This window comes from Sander lucioperca, chromosome 20, assembly GCF_008315115.2.
Source record: "Sander lucioperca isolate FBNREF2018 chromosome 20, SLUC_FBN_1.2, whole genome shotgun sequence".
Lineage (NCBI taxonomy): Eukaryota > Metazoa > Chordata > Actinopteri > Perciformes > Percidae > Sander > Sander lucioperca.
This window is the reverse complement of record NC_050192.1, coordinates 20,069,151-20,096,544: the sequence shown is the minus strand read 5'-3', so window position 1 is coordinate 20,096,544 and position 27,394 is coordinate 20,069,151. Positions and strand designations below refer to the sequence as shown.

The window sequence follows — 27,394 nt, the reverse complement described above, 5'->3', positions numbered from 1 at the left end:
TAAACTGACCTTTGTTGATCTGAAATGAAGACAGATTCAGCAACTGCACGGCCTATTTCTCTCTTAAAATGTTTTCAGAAACACGTTTCGTGAACTATTTTAGTCCAATATGAGATCGTATTCTGAACGAGCCGCCATGACAGTCTGGCTTTGAATTTCTGGAGAAACCAGACCCATGTGACGCGTTCGTCCAATCAGCTGCCGGTTTTCATTTTTGGGCGACAATACAGATTAGCGCCGCCTGCTGTTATGGAGACGTCTCGTCTCTTCAGTGTGTTCTGAGGAACTTTTTGGACCAACTCGGGGAGACTGATCAGTCACACTGGCTTTACTGCCGACGTTTAACTGTTGGCTCTGTGTGTCTGGGCCTTAACTGTCACTAACCCCCACCCCCAACCATCTTGTCGGTGATTGGCTGGAGTGGTTTGTTGTATTTTGGTGCACAGCCTGTGCCTCTAGTGTCTGTTTGACGTTTACGACCCCTGTGTTGTCTCCAGAGACCGGGCTTTTTCACGGTGTGTTCAGGGACCAGGCAGCTAGTGGATCAAGGAGAGATGACTACGATCTGAGACAAAAATGAAATTGCGCTGAAACCATGCAGGAACTCATAGTGCACCTTTAAATGCATGAGTGGAAAACAAAATCAATACAATCAATCGATGCCACAGTGAGTAAAGAATGTATTGGCTGATTTCTGTACATCTTATGAAAGCATATTTATATTTTATAAAACCTTTTCTCCAGGTAGAGGATGAGCTGCTCCAGACTGCTCGCTACAAACAGTTGTGTTATTAGTTTGTGTAGAAATATTATTTACTTACTGATGTTTTATTCTAACATTTGAGAGCTTTACATTGTACATTTTAAACATTACATTTGGGTCTCACTCCCCTCTGCTATTTGATTTCTTAATTATTTCTAATTTCTTTCTACTTTAACAAACATTACATTTATTTTGGCTGCTGCAATGTCCCAAAGACTCAATCTGCACGTCGCTTCACTGTTCTTCTCGCATTCTTCCCATGCGCGATATTTTTTCCCACTATGGCCACACCCTTCAATAGCTAATATTGGCCAGGCGTCCATGCATACGCAAGGTAACGTAACCCCATTTGTTCAGGTCCTATCCCCTGACCAATCGGCTACCCTAACCTTAACCACTCGAGGTCAAATGCCTAACCCCAACCAATCGACCACTATGGCCAAGCCAATTGGTCTTGGCGTGGCCATAGTGGGATTCATAATTTTGCTTCCCGCGCTGATAGTTTTCCTGTTACAACTTCCCTTTGCTCTATCAATATAAGTTTTTCTATCTGTAGATATCTGTATAAGAACTGTACAATATATACAGCTTGTCCTCTGTACATATACATTTGAATCTTTCTTTATTGCCATTAAGCTAACCTCAATGACAATATTTTCCTATGTTTTTGTGTCTAAGTGACTGATGGGAACAACAATCTTTGTAGCTGGTCCAGTGTTGAGCGAGAACGCTGTAACCAGCAGCCACAGACCGGGCTGTAATGTAACCCTACAGGACTAATGTTCAGCATCAGTTAGAGTCACTAAAAGTTCTGTTGTTGCTGCTGACAGACTCAGATTATTATTCTAAGTGTCTGACAACATTATGGGATGGATCCCTACAGAGAGAGACCTTTAAAACCTCTTTGAGACCTTTCTGTTTAACCAGAAACAGCTCTGAAGTCGCTAGCGCTAAACCCACCAGACTCCATTTAAAAAAACAATACTTTTAGCGTGTATAGAGCCAACATATTTTCACATGTAAATCAGTAAACTATGTGTTTATTTCAACCAAAAACTAGAGTTGTGATGGTTGGAAGTGGAAAGACGACCCAAAACGGCCTTTCATATTTTTATTTTGTTTCTGTCGACTTTTAATGAAGTGTATTTTACGATGCTAGAATGAGTGTTTATTTACATTGAGTCTGGTTGGTTTAGCGAACGCAAATTGTGGATGTTTTTATGTTTAAAAAAAGGATCTTACTCTTTAACAGAAAGGTTGACCTCCTTAGAAATCCTTTCCATAATGTTATCAGACACTTAGAATATTAATCTGAGTCTGTCACACTGACACTATCTAGCGAAAAAGTTTGTTTCAACATTAGGGGGGGGACAAATTACAACCGGGGAGCATCGAACACTTAATTTCCTGCATTCTGGTGAATTTTTCTGCAACAATTTGTGCCTTTTATGCAAGCAAATGTCTTTATTCATGTAAGTATTATAATTATTAACTAATCTGCTGTATAGTTCAAAACCTTCTGCAGATTCAAAACATTACACGCGTTTTGGGATGTTTTGTAGGACTTATGCACATCTTAACAAATATTTGCTTGCCACGGCATTTAAACTCTGACTTCATCACTTCATCAACCCGGACAGTCATCACCCCGTAAATTACACCTATGCGTGTGGATTAGGCCGAGACGCTAACCGTATATTTGTAAAAACACAATTATCGCAAGACGTGTTGCCCCGACGACCGATCCGTTACCACCAAGACAATGAGCGTGTTGTCCGAGACACGATGATGTCAGACGGGACACGTCGTGATGCTACCTGTTGCTGTAGGCGGAGCCTGAAGAAAACACCTTTAAGTTCGGAGCATCACTGAGTCGGCAGAATACATTCATTTTCATTTCGGTGTTTGGATGACGTCTTAACGGAAACGCAAAAAAAAGTCAGAAGACAGATTTTTACAGCCGTTAAATTAACTGCGATTCTGAATCATTTCAGGTTTGATTCTTCACTCGCTTTCTGCACAGAAACATTTACATTTTTATTATTTATTGTGCAAAATGCAGATTTGCCAAATCTAACAACACCATCTCTGTCACTAACTCTAAATCACAGAGACATTTATTATAAAGTTATTGTGCATTTCAAGAAAAGCATCTTCACTTCTTTTGCTTTTTCTATCATCTATTATATTAAGTTATTTAAGCTTTGGATATAAACATAAAACAAAAAGATCATACACTATGAATATCAGAATTCTCTTGGCCAAAACAATCTGAAATGTACAGTTATATTTATCAATCTATTCATGTGTTTCCTAAACTATATATTCAAACATTCACTTCTGTTTTCTGTACATACCATCAGCCCGTCAGTCATACGAACCACAAACCTGTTTGTGCCTCACATTAATCATCTTTACATTCAAGTCACGCAGTTAAAACATCTGCTTTCTGAAAGATCAATCTTTAGGAAACCCAGATGTTCGATGAACAACACGTCTGCAATAAATCAATTAATCGCATGATAAATTCAAATGAGCTTGAACTTTCATTGTTAAATGGAAATTATCGCGGCCAGAATTGTTTTTCCATTTTAATTCTTGTTTTTGATTGTGTTTGGTGTTTATTCCTGTGCATTTGTTTGTTAACAGAGACTGACAGTCCATTTTATTTATTGTTTTTGGTCATTTTGTTCATCTATTGTGGATATTTACAATGTCTTCCAGTTCCAGTGTTAAATATTCTTTAGAAAAAAAAGTTTAGTGATATATTTGAAAAAGTGTACTGGCATTATTATGCCATTATCATTATATTAGATGAAAAATTGTCTCATAGTATAACTTGTGTGCAAGTTAGGTTAGATACACTGGTGTAGTCTAGTGGGTATACTGTACTGTGTATATTGGCCAGAATCTGCATTTGGCGGAGGGGGAGGACACCCTGACACCCCCACTATAATATGCCCCCCTCCCCCTCCCCCAAATGCAGATTCTGGCCAATATACACAGTACAGTATACCCACTAGACTACACCAGTGTATCTAACCTAACTTGCACACAAGTTATCCTTTGTATATTATTTGCACGAGATATTATGAAATGTTCTTTTGAACTTGTATCAGGTATATTTATTCCAATGTTTTATATTTTGGCGTACGGCGGCCGAGAGCGGTTGCTACTTGAGTCATTTGTTCTCGAGATCACGAGATCAGAAATTGAGATATGTCAGTTTTTGCGAGTTCAAGGGCCTAGGTTTTAAAACCAGGGGGCCAGAAAATGTGAAACTTCAAACACTGAATTTCCTGCATTCTGGTGAATTTTTATGCAACAATTTGCACAAATCACATTTTATACGCCCCTGTTGTGTTCTTTAACCTTCCCAATGAAGATTTTATACTTCACAGTTACTGTTTTCCGTCAGATCGTTTACAGATGTCAACATATCCGACTGCACTTGAATGCAGCTTCAATTCCCAGATAACGAGATGGAGAAAATTGACGTGCGCTGCAAGGTTAAGATGGTACGGTCCAAGTTTAGTATGAAAACCAACACGTAGCGGTGGAGATGTAGCAGTGTTGTTGTTCAATAATCTGTGACTTTAATGTAATGATCCACGAGAGACACAAACCAAAGCTGAGGAACTAGCAGCCGTTCTCCAAACATTAAACACTGAGAGGCTTCGCTTAGGAAAATGAGCTACTGAGCAGCCACAAAAACTCCTCCACAGTCCCAAAAAGTGTCCGCATGAACTCCAGGCAAACGTGGCAGAATATTCTCTCTGGGTTTTCAATAATCGGTCCAAAAGTCAGTCAGTCAGTCAGTCAGCTGGCTGGTTGTTGTTGTTTGAAATATTTTTCTATGGAGACGAGCTGAAGAGTTCCTGCCTTCGCCGCATGATCTCCAAAAACTGGGCGTGGTCGGCCGCCGCCTGAGGATCAAGAGTGCGACAAAACAGCAGGCTGCGGTTTGAAAAGAATAAAAAAATGGAGTGGAAGCAGGAAGGAAAGAGGAGGAAGGGAAGGGGAGAGAAGGGAGGGAGGGAAGAGAGGAAGCCGTGTGGAGATCAGTGGGTGCTGCCTTCGTCAAAAGACTCCACCCCTGAGTCCCAGGTGCTGGCCGCCAGTTTCTCCTGTCGCCTCCTCATGATCTCCTGGAGCTCAGAGCCTGAACTCTTCTGGAGACACAAAGACAGACGGAGAGAAAAACACAGAGAGACAGACAGAGAGACAGAGGGTCCAGAGAAGTGAGGGCATGGGGAGGAAACAGAGTAGAGACAAAGACAAACAAGCTGGTTAGACGTGAAACACAAAATATTAAAAAAAATGGAAATCTTCCAATTCTGGAGTCTCGCTGCTGCTGAAGCGTTTCTACTGGAAATCAGAAGATTTTATCAGCAAATAAGAGAGAAAATCTTCTGGGGCCGTATTACAGAAACATCCATTTTTTTCTTCCAATTTGGTATTACAGAAATCCTAACTAACTTTAGGAATCCTATCTTATCTCAGCTTAGGTGATTCTTAGTCTCGCTTAGACAGACCCTCCTCCACAGCTCTGTGGAGGAAGGTCTGTCTAGTCCACACAGCATTCCTGGATGGGAGGAAAACGTGCTCTGGTTTGTTGGCATTTCTTTAATCCAATCACAATCATCTTGGGCGGGGCTAAGCTCCGGACGGAGCCACGGTGCCTCTGCTAAATAGTCTCAGGAAGGAACTTGTTTTGGTGGAACATGTGGACGTTCAAAAGTAGTTTTAGTTGTTCAACAGAAAACTCAGATTGGACAGATAGTCTAGCTAGCTGTCTGGATTTACCCTGCAGAGATCTGAGGAGCAGCTGACCCTTGTGTGTCTTCCTGTTGATCATGATCATTTATGGTGCTCTTTCCGTTTGTCACTTTTTTCGATGCTTTTGACGCTGTTTTTAAACGTTTTTGTCACTTATTTCAACGCTTTTTATATTCCTGTTCAATAAACGTAATTCATATGATATTATACCGAATTTTTCAGTTTAAAAAAAGCAGAAATTATGTGTTATTTTGACTAACAGTTAACATCAGAGGATGGGTTCAATACAACATACATCCATGAATCCATGTTAATTTTTAGGCAATTTGGTTGAAAGAGACCCTGATATAAAAATCTGGCGTCGTGGATAGAGAATAATCCAACTTTGTTTGATTTTCTGACGTATCTGGGAACAAAGCAGCAATAGTGGTTATTTCGGCCATATTGATGACGCAAAGAAACGTTAGTGCCTACAGATCTACACCAGCGGTACGCGAGTACTGCGAGAAATGCGATTAAACACAAATGATCCAAACACGATCCCGCGATCAAACTCACTCGAATGGCGCAACGCAAATATTTGATTTTGCCTTGGTGGGAATATGCATTAGGAATTGTTAATCTGTCATGGTTTATTTCTAGGGATGCACTGAGTCCAGATTTTTGGGGTTCGGCCGAATACCGAATCCCCTGGTTGAGATTCTGCTGAATCCTCGTCCCATCCTCAGTCCATGAACACAGTAAACTCATTAATGAAGTAAACAGTGACGTTCCTTCCTTTGCCGTACCTGAAGTTGCTGCATTCTGGCTGCTGTCTGTAGATTCCTTCATCACAACTCGTATTCTTTCAGATGTTTGATACCAGATGTTGTAACAGCGGTGATGTTGTGTATAGTTTAGGGTCCTCGCCACCACCAGACTAATCAGCATTGTAAACAGCACCTACGTAAACACCTTCCCATAATCAACGTCGACCAGCGTAGCGCGCCGAGTGCAAGCGTAGGGTTGAAAAAATTCGAAGGTTCGGCAGAAACCCAACCCCGTCAAAAAGCCCAATATTCAGCCGAATCCAAAGCCGAATCCTGGATTCAGTTCATATCTACTTATTTCCTACATCAAGTTCTAATCCAAATTACCATGGTAAGAAAACAGTTGAGATGGGATTTGCAGGTTGAGAAGTTTCTGTAATACGGCTCACTCACAGCTACCAGCGCTGGCTGTGGTTAGATGGTGATATTCTGCAGTTAACCGCCATGTAAACTCAGCCAGAGGCCTGAACCAACCTCAGGAAGCCGTTTGGGGGTGGGGGTGCCGCTGCGAGCTGAAAAGAGCATGTGTGTGAAAATATCTGCAGTACGAGCCAGGGAGCATGCTGGGTACAACAAAGTACTTCTAAGTACTTTCTAAAACCAGTCGCACAAAGATCTGATAAAATGTTGTTAAAACCAAAAATGTATGAAAAAGTATAAATAAAATAACACAAACACGTACTGTATATTCAAACTAATTAATAAAAAATAAATATATACAGTATATATACACTGTAAACCCGAATAAGTGTGTCCCTACACCTGTTAAGCGCAGCCGCTTTGGCCTCCTGGTCCGGCCCCCACTGCGCTGACTGTTTCTTTTGGGACTTTGGGCCTGTTATCGTACTTGTGGACTTAACTGATTTGCACTTTTCTGTGGGGTGAAATCTGGGGTGGGGCCTGTGTGGTGACCCACAATATACAGACATTCACTAGAGACTGAAACGTCCTGCTATGCCCTGCAGTGCCCTGCTCAATCATTTTAATTAACCCTAACTCAATAATACGATTTAAGTAAGTAGAATTTCTTAAAAGGACAAATCTGGTGCAAAAACCTAGGGGTTAATAACACATGTATGTAGGTTGACCGTTCTCTGGGATATGTTTTCATGCTAATCAAATGTGACCAGTTTTAGCAAACCGCTAATTAGCTTATAAAGCTAGTCGTCGGGGCAGAGGGTAAAGTAAAAAGAAATCTATTTCTATACCACTAACAAGACTCAAAATATCACCACACTTCCACGGTAGCATAATGAGGGCCCCTAAATGCAAACCGAAGCATTGAGAACTTTATAAGTGTACAGACAGTTTATTAAAAAGAGAGTTTAGAAAGACAGTAGTGTTCATGTTTACAGGCAGGCGCCATCTTGGGAAAACAGTCTCGATCAGTTGAACGACGAACGCCGTGCAACGTGAGCTGAACTGTCACTTGAAATCTCCCATGGTCTGTGGTTTCCCAATGGGTCATTAGGAATTAAGTTTTTCAGTCCTTCCAGAAAAATGCTGAGTTTTTTTGTGATTGTTGCGGGCAAAAATCCTTGATTATGCGGCACGTTTTCTTAAAAAATGTGATGGAATATGGGGGATATTTATGCAATTTTATGCGATGAAATTGCGGGAACTTGCAAAAACTGCGGCTTCATCGCGGGCTTTGCAGCTTTTCGATGATGTTCACGTCGCGTAATTACGTCACTTCATAGCGTTCCCATGGCAACAGGGGAAAATGGCTGCTCTTGTGTGAAGTAAATGCAACATTTTTCATGTTTCTGCTAAGATATATGTGACGTTTTTGCAACGAAAATGCGGGGATTATGAAATCATGCAAGCCCCGCATATTTTGTGCAGAAATCGGCAATTTATGCAGCGAAAGTGCGGCGTATTTGAAAAAATGCGGCCCCCGCATAAATATGCAGACTTTGGCTGATTATGCATTGAATTATGCGGGGCTAAATAATCCAGAATAATCTAAAACTTGAGTTCTCGACTGGAAAATACATGTTAACACCATGTAAAGTTGCAACAACAACTTGGAAAGTCGGTGAAAATGTTTATATAAAATGCGGATTTTGGCTGATTATGTATTGAATTATGAGAACGCATAATCACGTTTTTCTGGAAGGACTGGTTTGTGAAATGTAATTAAGTGGAAATGCATGAATTATATCTGCTTATTAAAATATATGCACAGCGTTCGTCGTTCGACTGGTCAAGACTGTTTTCCCAAGATGGCGCCTGCCTGTATACGTGAACACTACTGTCTTAATAATCTATGTTTTTAATAAACTGTCTGTACACTTACAAAGTTCTCAATGCTTGGGTTAACATGTAGGGATCCTCATTATGCTACCGTGGAAGTGTGGTGCTATTTTGAGCCTTGTTAGTGGTGTAGAAATAGAGATTTATTTTTACTTTACTCTCTGCCCTGAAGGCTAGCATTATAAGCTAATTAGCGGTTTGCGCTAACACTGGTCACATTCGATTAGCATGAAAACATGTCCCAGAGAACAGTCGACTCGGTACACATGTGCTATTAACCCCTAGGTTCACATTGCGCCGGATTTGTCCTTTAACAAACTGTAAGTTGATAGTACTTATTCCAATTAATTCATTTGAGCATTCGGGTTTACAGTGTACGTAAATTAATGCTTAAATTACCAGAAATAAATAATTATGGCCACTTTCTTCATTTCTACAAATCTACATTCACTAATGTTTGAATTTCTACTTTTTTTTTTTACTCATTTTTAATGTTTGTAGAAATAATGAAATAAACATTTAAATGCAGAAAAAAAACATTTATGAAAGTAGAAATGTAGAAATAAAAGTGTAATCCAAAAACACTGCTTAGAGTATAAGAAGTTAAAAAATAGTTTAAAAAAAAATGTATTGTATGACATGTATTATTATATTTATTCAATTATTTATATAACTTTCTTAGGTATTTATCATTTTAACCAATATTTTTTATTTCACTATTTATTAATGTATTAATTGTTAAATAAGTCACTTTTTGTCCTCACTGTATTAGTATTGTTTAGTGTTTTTTAGTTTCGACCCGTTTGTCGACGTCTTTGTGCGACGAGCTGCAGGTGAAGGGTTTTTTTTAGGGTAAAATTCAGTGTGACATCTGTAGGATTAGCTGCCTGCTAATCAAAGCTAAGCTAGCACACAAAACACAGGTGTTCTGTTAAGATCTCATTCCAGCCAAGGGAAGATTTACATCCTGGTCTCTACAGGTGTGGGGGGGGGGGAGCAGGGTCAGGGGTCAACAGGTAGCAGGAAGCAGTGGTGGAAGAAGTATTCAGATACTTTACTGCAGTAAAAGTACTAACACCACACTGTGAAAATACTCTGTTACAAGTTAAAGTCCTGCAGTGAAAATGTTCCTTCAGTGTGAAAGCATCATCAGGAAAATGTAGTTAAAGTATTAAAAGTAAAGAAGAATCCTCACGTTTTAGAAAGTGGAAACACACACACACACACACACATACATACATAGACACACACACACACACACACACACACACAGTGACACACACACACAATCTGTGTAAAGTGTGTAAAGGATCCAACCAGTTGTGTGTGTAATGGTCTGATCATCTCAGCGTGACTTGTAGCCGTTATATTGTTGGCTAGTTTACTTTAGAATCAAATATCAGATTTTATAAACTACATGTGTTTAGTGAGCAGTAATCTTAATGTGTAAAGTAACTAGTAACTAAAGCTGTAACAGATGAATGTAGTGGAGTAACTAAAGTAACTAGTAACTAAAGCTGTAACAGATGAATGTAGTGGAGTAACTAAAGTAACTAAAGCTGTAACAGATGAATGTAGTGGAGTAAAAAGTACAATATTTCTCTCTGAAATGTAGCGGAGTAGAAGTAGAAAGTGACATGAAAAGAAAAGACTCAAGTAAAGTACAAGTACCTCAACATTTGGACTGAAGTACAGTACTGGAGTAAATGTACTTAGTTACATTCCACCACCGACAGGAAGTGGAACTTTCTGGAGCTGATGCATTCAGGGAGTTTAGGGAGGAATTAACTGTACAGCCACAGCAGGGAGACAAAAACTGGCGCTACCTTAAAATGCTGCTAAACATGAAACGTTCGGAGCTTCGTTCTGACGGACAGATTCAGGAAATATTTATTTTGAAGCAATTAATTAATTTGAAAAGTCAAACAAACACCTTCTGTGGCGCTGAAGATCGTATACTAGAGTATGACTTGTCATTTTCAGTTTTTGATTTGGTCTTTCATTAATAAATATCAAAACAGGTGATAATCAGAGTCAGAGGTTGGGCAAAGACATTGTTTTAGGTTCAGTATGAAGTCCGGCAAGTCAACACAGCAAAGTCTCAAGTCAAGACCAACAAATAACATGTCAAGATAAGGAAAGTCCCAACTGGACTTCAAAGTCAAGACCAACAAGTCAAGTCAAGACAGGTAAGTAAGTTCCGACTGGAGTCCTAAGTCAGGACAGATAAATCCTACGTGAAGCCCTGAGTCAAGACCAGCAAGTTCCAAGTCCAATTCCAAGACCCAAGTCAAGACCAACAAATCAAGACAGTCAAGTCCAAGTCAAAAACAAGTAGGTAAGTCAAGACAGGTAAGTCCCAAGTGGAGTCCCAAGTAACGACTATGTCTTTATCTTTATTTGAATATTCTATGTCTAGACTAGAGAGTCCCAAGTCAAGTCAAACAAATAAGTCCAGAAAATAAAGTCCCAACTGGAGTCTTACGTCAAGACCAACAAGTCCCAAATTAATATGAGTATGTCACAGGACCTAAGTCAAGGCCAACAAATCACAAGTGAAGGCAGTTAAGTCCCAACAGGAGGCCCAAGTCAAGACCATCAAGTCCAAGTCAAGACAGCATCGAGACATCAAGTCCCAAGGGGATACCTGAGTCAAAATCAGCAAGTTCCATGTAAAGACTGAAAAGTCGCAAGTGAAAACCAACAAATAAAGTAAGTCTAGACTGGAGGCCCAAGTCAAGACCATCAACTCCAATATACCTTTTTAACAGCTGACATGTTGACATGTCATAGTAGGAAAAGCACAGTTGTATTCAAACCCATTAATGATGGCTGCGTTCCACTTAGGAGAGGTCCTGGTATTGTTCATGCTGACTCACTGAAATATCTAACTGGGACACTTGATGGAACTGAGCCATCGTTAAGGTGATCAATCTCAGCTGTACTTTTTCTACTATGACAAGTCAAAATGTCTGCTGTGAAAAAGGTCCATACAAGACTAAATCTAAACAGACAATTTAGTCAAAAACAGCAAGTCATCATAGGTAAGTCTTGTTTCAGGTCCCAAGTCAAGATCAACAAGTAAGTTAAGATCAGAAAGTCATTAACAAGTCAAGCAGGAGGATGTGAAGTCATTCCATTTGAAAATAAGTCCAAGTCATGTCAGGAATTATTGCTGTTAAAATCAAAGTGAGTCTTAAATTATCAGATTCATGACTCCAGTCCTGCTTTGATCTACAGCAGCTCTTTCACTTTACTTTTTCTTCGTTACCACCAGCTGTATTTGTTTACAGATCTGAAGACAATCTGCTAATCTATAGCAAACTTTATGAGTCTTACATCTGACAGAGTCATTTTAAAAATATTATCGGGCATTGTTCCTTTAAATCTGTCCAACAGAACGAAACGGTGAACGCCCGTTTGTGAACACGATACCTTAATGAATGTGGTTACAGATTCAGAAGATCAAAGGAGGGTCAGAAGAAAACCTGCAGGTGGAAATAGACACCAAACACCAGACCTTGGCAGAGTTGGGGGATAGAAAGCTTGAAGACAGAAAAGACTATCAACAGACCAGCAGCTTCCAGACACAAACACTCTGCCGCTGACAGGAACCAGACTTAATAAGATAATTTGATTATAAAGACACTAAAGGTCTCAACAACAGGGCGCACTGTTGGTTTCATTATTAATAAATTATTCCCTCAAATGATTTCTGCCCTCAATTTGCAAACTAATGCATTCAATATAGTTGCTGCATTCCCTCAGATTACTAATTCAGAGTCGTTGTGATAAATTAAAAGTCCAAATGATATGACTTGTAGCCTCAGTCAATGTTTGTGATATCTCAAAAGTTTACGTAATTTAGGTATTGTTGCTGGTTTGAATCCAAAATATTACAACTTTCTTCTCTTGAAATGTCATGACTTTATTCTCGAAATGTTATAACTTTAATAATTAAATTACAGCTTTTAAATATCAAGTTATTCTTAAAATATTACAACTTTGGAAAATTCTGACTTATGACTGAATATTATGATAACTTTATTCAGGAAATGTAAGGACTTCACTCCTAATAAAACTACATTATTTTATCTCTGGAAATTTTACAACTTCTTGAAATATCACAACTGTAATCCTAAAATTTACGACTGTAATCAGAAAATATTACAACTTAATACCAATTTATGATTTGAAATATTACAACTTTAAAATATATCACCTTATTCTTGATATGTTAGGATTACAACTTCTTAAAATGTTACAACTGAAATAAATTTATGACTGTATTCTCAAAATAATATTAATATTTAATCTTCGAATGACGATTTCCAAATGTTATCAAGTTATTCTTAAAATATTACAACTATATTCTCAAAATTTTAGGACTTTAATAACAACACTTTATTTTATTAATTTTTATTTTATTTTTTTAATCTGGAACTATAACTTCTCAAACTATTACTAGTTTGAAATAATACAACTTTTCAAATTATTACAATTTTGAAATATTACAACTTCTTAAAATGTTACAACTAAAATATCATGATTGTATTCTCAAAATATTACAACTTTAATCATCGAATGACACTTTCGAACTATTATCAAGTTATTCTTAAAATATTACAACTATATTCTTTAAATTGTAGGACTTCAGTAATAATACAACTTTATGTTATGATTTTGTTTTTATTCTGGAAATATAACTTCTCGAACTATTACAAGTTTGAAATATTACAACTGTATTCTCAAAATATTAAAACTTCAATCGTCGAATTAAAGGAACACGCCGACTTATTGGGACTTTATCTTATTCACCGTAACCCCCAGATAAGTCCATACACACCCTTCTCATCTCCGTGCGTGCTGTAAGGCTGTCTGACGGCTCCACCGGTAGCTTAGCCTAGCACAGATCCTGGAGGTAACTGGTTCCATCTAGCCTACTGCTCCCAATAAGTGACAAAATAACGCCAACATGTTCCTATTTACATGTTGTGCGTGTACAAAAAACAACGTAACATGACACACAGCCATCTTCTAACCGTATACATACTGGGAACTATATTCTCAGACAGGCTTGCTGCAAAGCATATCACTCCGCCCAAGTACTATATTCTTCCGCCTGAGAATATAGTTCCCAGTTTGTTTACAGTTAGAAGATGGCTGTGTCTCATGTTACGTTGTTTTTTGTACACGTTGTGACTCTACAAATCACAACATGTAAATAGGAACATGTTGGTGTTATTTTGTCCCTTATTGGGAGCAGTAGGATTACTGGAACCATTCATCTGCATGTTCTGTGCTGGCCTGATGACGCTGGAACCGTCAGACATCCTTACAACACGCACGGAGATGAGAAGGGTATGTATGGACTAGTCTAACTCTGGGGGTTAGGGTGAATAAGCTAAATTCCCAATAAGTCTGTGTGTTCCTTTAAGACATCCAAATGTCACTTCATTCTTGAAAGAATTGTTGAAATATCTGTTCTCTACATATTACAACTTTTCTCAAAAAATACAGATTTTGTGATATTACTATTTTATTATTAATGTCAAATGAAGTTTTCTTTACTGTGGTTACATCTCTTTTTATTTTAGTTAGCAAGTATTTTATTTTAGATTTTTCCTCAACTTTCCATTTATTTATTTGTTTTCCTGGCAAAAAATAATCTTCCGCTAAAGATAATTACTTAAGAAATTATTAAAGTACTTTGAGGGAATGATTTTGGTAATTCTATGAAATTATAGGGAGCTAAAAGACGCTCCCAGACTGTATGTGTGTATATATATATATATATATATATATATAGTTATTGAGGGTAAAGATTTTTCATGTTTCTTTGATTTTGTCCCCGTTTGCTGCTCGTGTTTGTCTGATGAACCAATCAGCTGCCTGGAAGCGCTCTGATCTGCAAGACCCATTTCCTCAGCTAACGTCCTTCAACATCATCATCCAACATTATCCAAAAAAATCCAACAACATCCATTAACTGACTCATTGTACTCTGTGTCAGAACATCTAAACTCTTCTAAAAATTACCCTTAAACCCAGAAAGACCCTGAAATGACATGCTTACATAAAGTAACATTACACTGACACAATTAATTATCACAGCTAATTAAGCATCATAAAGACACTTTTCATTAATCATTATCCATTTCTCCAGGGTTTGTTTTTTTGGAAGCTGATCATTTTGTAAATTCTAAATTCTCTAAAAACCCTTTTAGAATAAGGCAACTTCTCAGAAGTAACGAGGAAGAACATGTTGCAGAAACGATGTCAGATGTTTCGGTGTCGATGACATCATCCAACATTAATCAATAAAATCCAATAATATCTTTTAACTGTACTGTGTGTCAGAATTTCTAAACTCTTCTAAAATGACTCAAACATACAAAAGGTTTTTTTTAAAGACCCTGACATGACAAAGTAACATTATACAATTAACTATCACAGCTAATTAAGCATCATAAAGACACTTTTCATTTATAAATATTAATGAAATACACTTTGCACTAACCTTCATCCTGGACTATACATTTGCCCATTGCACACAGTACTTAAACTACTTAAACAGCTATTTTGTATATGTGTTTCTGTTTCTGTATGTATTGTTCATTCTTACTAATGTGTAACATGTTTGTTTGTGTATATATGTATGCACTAATCACTGAGGAAAATTCCACGTAGGGTAACTTCTGTGGCAATAAATTCCTTCCTGATTCAGATTCTGATTAATTTTCCCAGGGTTTGTTTTTGGAAGCTGATATTTTCTTAATCTAAATTATTTAAAAAAAACTTTCAGGATAAAGCAGCTTCTCGGAGGTTAACGAGGAAGAGCGTGTTGCAGAAACATTGTCAGATGTTTGTGTCTATGACATCATGTGACCTGCGACACCCACCTCGAGCGCGGCCTTCTGGACGGTGATCTGGCTGAAGACCCGAGCGCCATCGTCGGGACAAACTGTCTTCAGCTCCTCCTTGTTGAGAGAGAACAGCTGAGCGCCAGTCAGGACGCCGAGGCTGGTGATGGTGCTGCAAACAGGAGACACATATTGGCCCAATCCCAAAGTGAGCCCTGAGGACTAAAGACTAAAGACTCTCAGACTTAACTGATCTCAGGTGCTGAGTGAGTGAGTGTGTGAGGCCACATGGGCTCAGATAGGTAGAAATGGGATTGGGACAGCACTTCACGAGATCACATGTTACCATGGTGACGTTTAATAACAAAGATGTTGCTGACACTTTCCGGTTTGGGAATTTTCATTTTAAGTTTGTTGCTTTCCACGCGGCCAAGGCCCAGGAGACGGCGGCCTGATTCCATGTTTTCAGGCTCTTTTTAGGAGCTGGACAACAGGCTGGTCTGTGCTCCGTGGTCGTGTGTCGTGCTGTTGTTTACCTTTGGTCTCCGCGGTAAACGTCACAACGCTTTGAACTGTGGGTAATTCCCTTTTGTGAAGTCTGCATCGATGCAGACTCACGGAAAGGGCTTGGTAAGTGTGTACTCAAGCCCTCGCGTCCTTTGAAATTCGACATTAGGACAACCCTAAGCCCTTACGAATTTCGCGAGAACGCGCACCAAAGTCCATGAGTCTGTGAGTCCGGACTTTGGGATTGGGCCTTTGTATCTTAAAGTCTGGACTTGCCATGAGTATTTATATTATTTTTCATTCCTAATATTTAAAATACTTTTCCTGTTTCTAGCAGAAAATAAAACTTCCACAGCGCTGCGGAGTAAGGGCTGACTACACCACAGATGCATTCTGGCATTCACAGCACAGAGACGGCACTGGTGAAAATTACTAACAACCTTCTAACTGCTGCTGACAAAGGACTTGTCTCCATACTTGTCTTACTAGATCTTAGTGCTGCATTCAACACTATCGACCATACCATCCTCTTACCGAGACTGGAACATTTAGTTGGCATTAAAGGAATCGCACTAAACTGGTTTAAGTCCTACTTCTCTGATCAATTTCAATTTGTTAATGTTAATGATAAATCCTCCAAGTACGCTAAAGTTAACCATGGCGTTCCAAAAGGCTCAGTGCTTGGACCAATTCTATTCTCTTTATATCTGCTTCCTCTAGGCAATATTATTAGGAAACACTCAATTAACTTTCACTGTTATGTGGATGACACCCAATTATACTTATCAATCAAGCCAGACAACAACAGTCAGTTAGCTAAACTTCAAGCGTGCATTAAAGATATAAAATCATGGATGACCCACAATTTTCTGATGTTAAACTCAAACAAAACAAGTTATTGTGCTGGGCCCGAAACACCTCAGAACCTCATTATCTAAAGATATAGCTACCCTAGATGGTATTGCCCTGGCCTCCAGCACTACTGTCAGAAATCTAGGAGTTATTTTTGATCAGGATCTATCCTTTAACGCCCACTTTAAACAAACCTCTAGAACAGCCTTTTTTCACCTTCGTAACATTGCCAAAATTAGGAACATCCTGTCTCAAAACGATGCTGAAAAACTAGTCCATGCATTCGTTACTTCTAGACTGGACTACTGTAATTCCTTACTATCAGGGTTGCCCAAATAAGTCCCTTAAGACTCTCCAGCTGATCCAGAATGCTGCAGCTGCTAGCCCGACCAGGCACCTCTCCTTAACCTGTCTCTCTTAATTATGCTGTTATAGTTTTAGACTGCCAGGGGACTTCCTTTGACACAGTGAGCTCCTCTCTCCTCTCTCTTTCCATCTGTGTGCATCCATGTCCCAGAAATGCTTGTTACTAACTTAGCTCTGGGGAGCTTATTCCTCGGAGTCCTTATGTTTGTTTGTTTTTTCGCCCAGCATGTTTCCTTGGATTAGGGTGGCACCTAAATCATGGTTGCAGCTATCCCGCGAGTCCTGCTCCACACCCTGCTATGCCCTGTTACACCCTGCTACACTCTGCAGTGCCCTGCTACGTCCTGCTGCGTCCTGCTACGCCCTGCTACGTCCTGCTGCATCCTGCTACGCCCTGCTACGTCCTGCTGCATCCTGCTACGCCCTGCTACGTCCTGCTACGTCCTTCTACGCCCTGCCATGCTCTGCCCTGCTACGTCCTGTAACGCCCTGCAGTGCCCTGCTATGCCATGAACTACTACGACTACTATTTATTGTCATTGCTCCATAATCTTTATTATGACTATTATTGCCACTGTTCATCACATCCCCAACCGGCACCGTCAGACACCGCCTACCAAGAGCCTGGGTCTGTCCCATGTTTCTTCCTAAAAGGAAGTTTTTGTCATCACCGAGGTTTCTCCCTAAAAGGGGGCATTACTGAAATTGTTGGGTCTTTGTAAATTATAGAGTGTGGTCTAGACCTACTCTATCTGTAAAGTGTCCTGAGACAACTCTTGTTATGATTTGATACTATAAATTGAATTGAATTGAGAATAAACTCTGGGTTGTTGGCATTTCTTTAAACCAATCACAACGTATTCTTTATAAAACCTCCCAGTTAGAGAGGAAATTATCTAACATATTCTTTATAAATCCTCCATGCTCCAGACTAAGATTAGACCACTGGATCGTATTAAATGACAATTCTGGCGCAAAATGAACCTAGGGGTTAATAACATATGTGTACTGAGTCGACCATTCTCTGGGATCTGTTTTCATGCTAATCGAATGTGTCTCTAGCTTTAAACTTTTATTCTTGTATTTTATCTGTTTTAAATTTTTAAATCTGTTTTCATGTAAAGCACTTTGAATTGCCCTGTTGCTGAAATGTGCTATACAAATAAAGCTGCCTTGCCTTGCCTTAAACAAGCTACCGCAAACCTGTGGTTAGCGGCTAACGCTAGTTGTTTTATACCACTAACAAGGCTCAAAATAGCACCACACTTCCACGGTAGCATAATGAGGGTCCCTAAATGTAAACCGAAGCATTGAGAACTTTGTAAGTGTACAGACAGTTTATTAAAAAGATAGATTATAAAGACAGTAGCGTTCATGTTTACATGCAGGCGCCACCTTAGAAAACAGTCACGAGCAGTCGAATCACGAATGCAGTGTTTGAGCTATGTTACTGGTTGCACGGCGTTCGTCATTCGACTGCTTCGATAAGCATGAAAACATGTCCCAGAGAATGGTCGACTCGGTACACATATGTTATTAACCCCTAGGTTCATTTTGCGCCAGAATTGTCCTTTAAGTAAATGTACAAAGAGACTCACACTGGGCTGAAGCCTTTGGCCGTCAGCCAGGCTTTGACATCGGTAGGAGACGAGTCGTAGCTGATGCTGTTGGACGGCAGGCTGCCGCTGCGAGAAGAAACCGGAATCTTCTTCTGAGCGCTGCGACCCAAAGTCAGTCTGTGCATCAGCTCGTCCTGAACCTCCTCCATGTTGGATTTCCTGCCTGTAGGGCAGAGAAAAACACGTTACTGTAAAGACTATGCTGTACGATATGAGGAAAATATGCGATAACGTTGTTGAATACCGTGATGTTGCGTCTATAAGCAGTCCAACAAAGTGCTGCCGCGAGGGACTAAACACAGAGATGCATAAACACACTGTGACGCGCTCGAGATTGTATTTGTTAGGCATGCTACTAGAGGTGTGAATATTCACTAATCTCCCGATTTGATTACGATTATCATGTCAGCGATTCAATTCGATATCTCGATGCATCACGATGCGTCAGATACATTTTCCATATTTAATTCATAGCTTTTCAAGCTTCAAAAACTAAACATTCTGCAGTGCTCTAATACTAAATAAATTGGATACATAAAACTGCAACACTGAGCACATGGCACTTCCTGAATGTGCAAAACATACCAGAATATGTAAACAGAAAGGTTGTCAGGCCTACATTAAATTATAAACAGAAATAATCGATTATGAGCCTGCTGATTATCGATGCAGCATCATCCATGTCCACGATTCGATGCATCGATTATTTGATTAATTTCAACACCTCTACCTGCTACTACCAGGTAGCTTTCTGTCTCTCCTCTCCCCCTCCCCTCTGTCTGTTAATTGCAGGAGTGAAGCCTAGTGTGCTGGAGTCAGGGTTCCAGCTGCAGCTCATTCACCATAATCACCTCAGCTTTAAATACCCCGGTCAGCTTGCCACTCGTTGTCAGATCATAGTCAAGACGACCACGTTAGTCTCGCTGCTGACTCAACCCGCTGGATATTGCTATTTGTGTTTTTTGCCTGTCCTGACCTGTTTTCTCTTGTGCTACAGTTCTTTGGAACCTGACTCCGGCTGCCACTCACTCCTGCCATCCACCATTCTGCTCACTACTACTGGACCTCCCTACAGACTGAACACTGACACCCGGATAGCTCGGACACTCCTGCTCGAAACTCCTGGACCTGTACCCCTCTGAATACCTGGACTTGCTTCCCCTTTCTGAAAACCTGGACAATTAAGTACTGTAATAAACTTGTTTAACTATCACTCTGACTCTGTCTGCGTTTGGGTTCACGCCAGTGTCATTCGTAACAGTATTGCAATGATTTATTCCTCCACACGTAAAATACGACTAGTACTGCAGTTACCAAATGTGAAGTTACTTTTTGAGTCGAAATAAGTGCGTTAGTACGGCGGTCAACAGTGTTCACTCCCAGGCCCCCCCCCCTCTCTGTTAAAGCCCAAAAACCCAACAGGTGAAGCAAACAAATATGTTATCACTTCCGCTCAAACCGCGTTGAAAATGCCCACCACCTACAATATAAGTGCACAATATAATAATCAATAAATAAAATAAATGAGACCATAAACAACATACAATATGTGGCTCCTACACGCGATAACGATCTAATTTTTGATAAACAGTGTTCTCAGTTCTGCTGCTTTCAGTGTTCTGCTAAAATACAACAAACTACTTGTTGAGTTTAAAACCAATGACAAGAAACCATTTCCAACTTTATTTTAGTGAACAAATTCAATACTGAATTGAATATAAAAGGCAGCTCTAAAAAAAGAGTTACATTTTAAAGTGCAGTTTTTGGCTAATAGTACAGACTGCAACCAGTGTTTCCTTCAGGATTCTCTTTAGCAGTGGGGGCAGGTCTGTCCGAACAATGTTAATGTTTCCAGATGTATGATATCAGGACGATGAGCTGGCATAACTGACAAGTTGATCGTTGTCCAATTAGAATTAGTTTTTGGTGGAGCTGTTGGTTTAATAGTTGACTCGGAAGAAAGCAAACATTTTGACAATAAACTACATCAACACAACAGTATGTGGAGTTAAACTGGACGGGCCCAGTAACCTCTGAATAGTTCTCCTTGTTGTTAAACTGGACGGGTCCAGTAACCTCTGAATAGTTCTACTTGTTGTTAAACTGGACGGGTCCAATAACCTCTGAATAGTTCTACTTGTTGTTAAACTGGACGGGCCCAATAACCTCTGAATAGTTCTACTTGTTGTTAAACTGGACGGGCCCAATAACCTCTGAATAGTTCTACTAGTTAAACTGGACGGGTCCAGTAACCTCTGAATAGTTCTACTAGTTAAACTGGACGGGCCCAATAACCTCTGAATAGTTCTACTAGTTAAACTGGACGGGTCCAGTAACCTCTGAATAGTTCTACTTGTTGTTAAACTGGACGGGTCCAGTAACCTCTGAATAGTTCTACTTGTTAAACTGGACGGGTCCAATAACCTCTGAATAGTTCTACTTGTTAAACTGGACGGGTCCAATAACCTCTGAATAGTTCTACTTGTTAAACTGGACGGGTCCAGTAACCTCTGAATAGTTCTACTTGTTGTTAAACTGGACGGGTCCAATAACCTCTGAATAGTTCTACTTGTTAAACTGGACGGGTCCAATAACCTCTGAATAGTTCTACTTGTTGTTAAACTGGACGGGTCCAATAACCTCTGAATAGTTCTACTTGTTAAACTGGACGGGTCCAATAACCTCTGAATAGTTCTACTTGTTGTTAAACTGGACGGGTCCAATAACCTCTGAATAGTTCTACTTGTTGTTAAACTGGACGGGTCCAATAACCTCTGAATAGTTCTACTTGTTGTTAAACTGGACGGGTCCAATAACCTCTGAATAGTTCTATTAGTTGTTAAACTGGACAGGTCCAGTAACCTCTGAATAGTTCTACTTGTTGTTAAATTGCAATGTGAGCGGCAGCCAACGGGGGGTGTATTATGTCGGGAGGATCATTTAAAAGGCAGCCGCAACTACATTGTGCATCTGCCCTATTTCTGATACCGTGGTGGCAGAAATTTTGCCATGGCGAGCCGCCACTACAAAATCAACACAGAGGAAACAGCGATACAACATTTTAGGGTCTTATTGGACTCACGGTTGACGGGCGGCGGTCTCTGGTTGCTGTGCTCCCTCATGGCGACGCTGTCCATGTCACTGGACGTGGTGCTGTTCTGGCGGCTGATGGTGCTGCTGGCAGTGGCCGGCCTGGCGGGCTCGGGGGCCGGCGGAGGCAGGGGCGGCGTGGGGAGCCTGGTGGGGGCCGGCGGGGGTGGCGTGGGCGCTGGTGGGGGCGGCATGGGAGTCGCTACCGGTTTACTGGGGATGTAGTCTGTCCTGGTAGTCTGCTTCTGACACGGACAAGCGGAGCTTATATTCAGAAACTTGTGATTCACAGTGTTTTTATTTACACAAGAAATGGCGTGGGATACTATACATTACTTAAAATTTTTTCGTAGCCTAGAAGATTTATTTTCAGGTACTTTCTTTCTGTTACTACTTTCTTGAACTATTGTAGATTTAAAAGGAACATGCCGACTTATTGGGACTTTGTCTTATTCCCCGTATCCCCCAGAGTAGCTCTGTCTGACGCCCCCACCGCTAGCCTAGCTTAGCACAGATCCTGGAAGTAACTGGCTCCATCTAGCCTAGCTTAGCACAGATCCTGGAGGTAAACGGCTCCATCTAGCCTAGCTTAGCACAGATACTGGAGGTAACTGGTTCCGCCTAGCTTAGCACAGATCCTGGAGGTAAACGGCTCCATCTAGCCTACTGCTCCCAATAAGTGAGCTAGGCTAAATGGAGCCGGTTACCTCCAGGATCTGTGCTAAGCTAGGCTAGATGGAGCCAGTTACCTCCAGGATCTGTGCTAAGCTAGGCTAGCAGTGGGGGTGTCAGATGAGATGAGAAGGGTATGTATGGACTTATCTAACTCTGGGGGGTACGGTGAATAAGACAAAGTCCCAATTAGTCAGCGTGTTCCTTTAAATGACTATGTGAGGAACTGTATGTATTAGAGATGTTCCATTTTTTTTCCCGATACCGAAACTTGCGTATCGGCCGACACCAAGCGCCAGTGTGTTAAAAACATATTTTATTATGTTGTCTAAGCCCGTTTTTCCAGTCTTTTGTATGCCTGGTCTCCTTGTGTAATAATGCTGGTATAACCTCAACCCTGTTATGCGCAATCAAGTTATAGACATTATTTATTTCAGGAAAACCTGTTCTATCAGGATATGTACGATGCAGGGATGCCACATGAATGTATAAATTGTTATATGACTATAAAGACAAAAGAAAAGACTCAACGGAAATGAAACATCACAGAAATGTATTGAAATCACACAGATAATCTTAATAAACAAGAAACAGGACAGTCTGCAGAGACACGTTTGAGTTTTAAAGAGCTGATTTAAAAACAGAAAACGTGTCAGCGTCCAAATATTCGCAGACTACACTCGACCTTTGAGTTTAATGTCTAGAGTTGTTGGTTGTTTACCTCGTTCAACTCTCCCAGTAGTTGCTGGAAACGTAAAAATGAAACACATAAAACATGAAACATGGTGGAGATGAGATGGTGAAAACATCGTTTTTCTCACTGCAACCAAATCTACAAACACCTACTGAGATTATCGTCTAAACTGTTTTATTATTCCGCTAAACGTGCAACTCAAAGCCTACAAAACTCTGAAAGGAACAGTCTGACATCCAGTGGAATAATCCTGTGAGCCGTCCAACAACCTGATTTGAGATCCAGGATGTGTAAAAGCACCACGAATACCAAAAACTGCATCAGATCAGATGTGTCGGATATGGCCGATAGCCGAGAACGGTGTCCGAACATCGTAACGTAACTGTGTCCATGTTCGGACACAGTTCTCGGCTGTTGGCCGTATTTGGCACATCTGATCTGACGCAGCTTTTGGTATTCGTGGTGCTTTTCCTGAGCATCGCCCTCCAAAGTGCAAATAGAATTAATTTAACCCTCCTGTTGTCTTCGGGTCAAATTTGACCCATTTTCAAAAAGTATATCAGAAATTTGGGTTTCTTTCAACCAAATTGCCAAAAATGAACGTGGATGGTTACATACAACGCTCTTCTCAAGTAAAATGAAGGATCAGTTCACTACTTCCATTGAATTTGGGGTGTTTTATTCAATTTCATAGCATATTTCTGCTTTTTAAACTCAAAAATTTGAAGGTAAGAGAAATTAAATTAACTTAAAACTTTACAAGATCATTTATATTTGTCTTCAAACAAATATTCTGATAGAACGTGTCCGAGCATGGACACGGTTACATTAGCTTAGCACAAACACTGGAAGCACAGGGAAACTGCTAGCCATGGCAAAAACCACTAGCATATGATATGATATGCTAGCGGTATCTAACATTGTTTTGTCCCTGCAGATCGAAACTAAGTAACACGCAATAACATTTCACAGATGAAAAGGGTGTTTTACAATATTTTACTGTTACAAAAGCATTAAATTTAATAGCACAAGAGGTAACGTAAATCCTTCTTTTAAACTAACATCAAGTTAAGTGACTGTCCTGATATTAAATTAAGCTAATGCTAGCTTCTGTTGGTAGCCGTTTGTTGTTGCAGGACATATGTAGCCTAAGCCTAGCTTTGCACAAACACTGGAAGCAGGGGGAACTGCTAGCCTAGCTGCATGAAAAAGAGAGAAAATCCACCTTCCAACAACTTCTTATCGGTCTGATTTACAGGTTATATGTTGTTCATAGAACAGCTGTACAAATAAAGACGATATTGTGGTTTTAACAGCGGTTAGCATTGGAGCTATTTCTTCCAAAATGTGAGACTGTTCCTTTACATAAAGTCCACAGAAAACACACAGCAGTAAAACAACACAACTCACAAGTGGCCCTACAGTACCTTGAACAACTCAAACTCCTTCTTTGGCATCATAAGCTTTCATTTTTCAAAATAAAAGCATGAGACAGGAATGACAAGTGATGAATGATTGAATGAAACATCAGATAAACAAATATAAACAAATATAAACATGGCAGCTGTTTGCTACCCGGATTGTGTGGCTTTCATTTTTCAAAATAAAACACAAGAGCGAGGAAACGCCAGAGCAGAGGGAACGAGAGGGGGAAACGCCAGAGCAGGGGGAATGAGAGGGGGAAACGCCAGAGCAGGGGGAATGAGAGGGGGAAACGCCAGAGCAGGGGGAATGAGAGGGGGAAACGCCAGAGCAGGGGGAATGAGAGGGGGAAACGCCAGAGCAGGGGGAATGAGCGGTGGAAATGCCAGAGCAGGGGAAATGAGAGGGGGAAACGTAGAGTAAATGTAACCTGAGACGGGGTGTGATGAATGATAGATTAACATGATTACATGATCAGATAAAGATGGCGGGCATTTGTACCTGGATGGTGTGACTGTAGATGGGCTCTCCTCTGCCGGTGATGTCCACGGCTTTGGTGATCTCCAGGATGTTGTTTGGCACGTAGCCGGACGCCCCGCAGCCGTTACGAACCTTCCACCACTGCTTCCTGTCGTCAACCACCTGAAAGAACAAGGGGTGCAAACGTTGGCTTGATTATGGGAAATTGGCTCACCAGCGCCCCCTACAAAATTTCAAAGAAGTAGCCCCTGCAGTACGTTTCACCTAGATATCTGCAATTTGGTATGCATATGTATCACGACCAGACTTACAAAAAAGCCTCTTGGAGACATACCCTAAATCCAACAGGAAGTCAGCCATTTTGAATTTACTTGCATTATTAGGACTGCTCCTACAGGTTTAACCTGATTCAGTCCCTCCAGAGAAAAAAAACGTGATTATGCATTGAATTATGCGATCGCACAATCAGCCAAAGTACTTTCGGCGCATAAATTGCAGATTTCTGCGAAAATTATGCGGGGCTTGCATGATTTCATAATCCCCGCATTTTCGTTGCAAAAAAGTCCCATATATCTTAGCAGAAAGTTGAAAAATGTTGCGTTTACTTCACACAAGAGCAGCAATTCTCCCCTGTTGCCATGGGAACGTTATGAAGTGACGTAATTACGCGACGTGAACATCATCGAAAAGCTGCAAATCCCGCGATGAAGCCACGATGAAACCGCAGTTTTTGCAAGTTCCCGCAATTTCATCGCATAAAATTGCATAAATATCCCCCATATTCCATCACATTTTTTAAGAAAACGTGCCGCATAATCAAGGATTTTTGGCCGCAACAATCACAAAAAAACTCCACATTTTTCTGGAAGGACTGCTGATTGGTCAGTACAATCTACAGACCAGTTCATCACTGATTGCAGCTTTAAATATACATAGAAGTTTTTAATTTTATCTCCAACCTTATGTTGGGATAATTCTGTTGGCTGTATTGACTCAAGGCTTGTATTTTTGTTGACCTTTGTCTTTTTTATTGCATTATTTTTTAATGTATATACATTTTGTGTGTTATGTTTACCTGTTTGTTTGTTGTATTGATTGTTTTACTTTTTGTAGAGGCATTATCATGTTTATTCCTCTTTTGTGTAAGCGGTAGAAGGACTATGAATTAGCCTTTTAGGCTGCCTTCCTGTCCTGCACTGAAATTGCTTGTTTTTAACTCTCATATTGTCTTCCCGTCGACCTGCAACTTTGTGTTTTTCTGGGTCAAAATTTCAACATTTTGTTGTTCTTTTTCTACGCTTTTCGTAACGTTTTTGTCGAATTATTTATGTCATTTTTTTTCCAAATTTTTTGTCACTTTTTGGCGTTTTTTTTAATAATATTTTTGTCACCTTTGGTGATGTTTTTGATTGATTTGATTCTTTATTTTGATTCTTTATTTATAAAGGACAACACACATTAATCAACATTTCTGTAAATATGCCAGTGTTAGCCAGCCAGCTAATTTTCAACTGTAGTCCTTTGGCCAGATAATTTTAGACCAGAGCAGCAAGAAGCAGCGAGACATTAGTACAGATTAAACTACACAGACAGAAGTCAACAAGACACCACACAGCTAAAACAACAGAAAAGCTTTCTCAGCTTGCCATGCAGAGCCACAGGAAGCATCAAAACCCCAGCACAGCTACACATCAAACAGTATCCACATTCAGTATAAGAAGCCATGCAAACATCAGAACACATCAAGTAACATACAAATGTTACTTGATGTTTTTTTGGTCACTTTTTCCTGCGTTTTTGTAGATTTTTCCAACATTTTGTCACTTTTTTCAACGTTCTTTTGTCATAGTTCCGATACAGAAAAGTTTTTGTAAACAAGGACAATAGGAGGGTTAAATCTTCAGAAAATTGCAGAGAGTTTGGTTGGTGCCTGGTAGGAATCACAATAATTAATAATAAATAAAGCACAAACCTCAACGACCTCGTCTTTGAGGACCGACAGCTCCGTGTTGTTTCTCGCCACAAAGTCATATTTAGATTTGGCAAACAGGTTTGGTTGGACTCTGCTGTCGGCATCGAAACTCCTGAAATACAATCAACCAATCACAACAATCTCTCGTTATAACCAGTTACAGTAGAGCTCAACAGTGACCGCCCACTTTCTCAACAGCTCTGCTTCCAGAAGTTTTTCCTCTCCGTATCTGGGGTCAGCCCTATGTTCC

At 40.1% G+C, this 27,394-nt stretch overlaps 1 protein-coding gene and 1 long non-coding RNA gene across 10 annotated transcripts in view; one reads left to right on the top strand and one right to left on the bottom strand.

The window, feature by feature from the left end:
• The first annotated feature begins 1,255 nt into the window (after window positions 1-1,255).
• Window positions 1,256-27,394, top strand: LOC116060802. Its single transcript, XR_004107585.2, has 3 exons — window positions 1,256-1,426; window positions 11,075-11,085; window positions 27,384-27,394. It is a non-coding gene; the product is annotated as an uncharacterized LOC116060802 (long non-coding RNA).
• eps8a (epidermal growth factor receptor pathway substrate 8a) overlaps window positions 4,351-27,394 on the bottom strand; it is a 72,399-nt gene continuing 49,355 nt past the window's right edge. For 4 of the 9 annotated variants that reach the window (XM_031314544.2, XM_035995908.1, XM_035995907.1 and 1 more), the window contains 8 exons: window positions 27,145-27,256; window positions 25,194-25,334; window positions 24,698-24,733; window positions 23,298-23,321; window positions 21,897-22,149; window positions 18,794-18,977; window positions 15,510-15,642; window positions 4,351-4,935 (listed from right to left, as the gene is read on the bottom strand). In XM_031314544.2, coding sequence (XP_031170404.1) covers window positions 4,825-4,935; window positions 15,510-15,642; window positions 18,794-18,977; window positions 21,897-22,149; window positions 23,298-23,321; window positions 24,698-24,733; window positions 25,194-25,334; window positions 27,145-27,256 — 994 coding nt within the window. In that variant the 3' untranslated portion in view covers window positions 4,351-4,824. Of the gene's footprint in view, window positions 4,936-12,042; window positions 12,096-15,508; window positions 15,643-18,793; window positions 18,978-21,896; window positions 22,150-23,297; window positions 23,322-24,697; window positions 24,734-25,193; window positions 25,335-27,144; window positions 27,257-27,394 lie in introns of all 9 variants that reach the window. The other 5 variants (XM_031314547.2, XM_035995904.1, XM_035995905.1 and 2 more) reach the window with 5 other exon arrangements.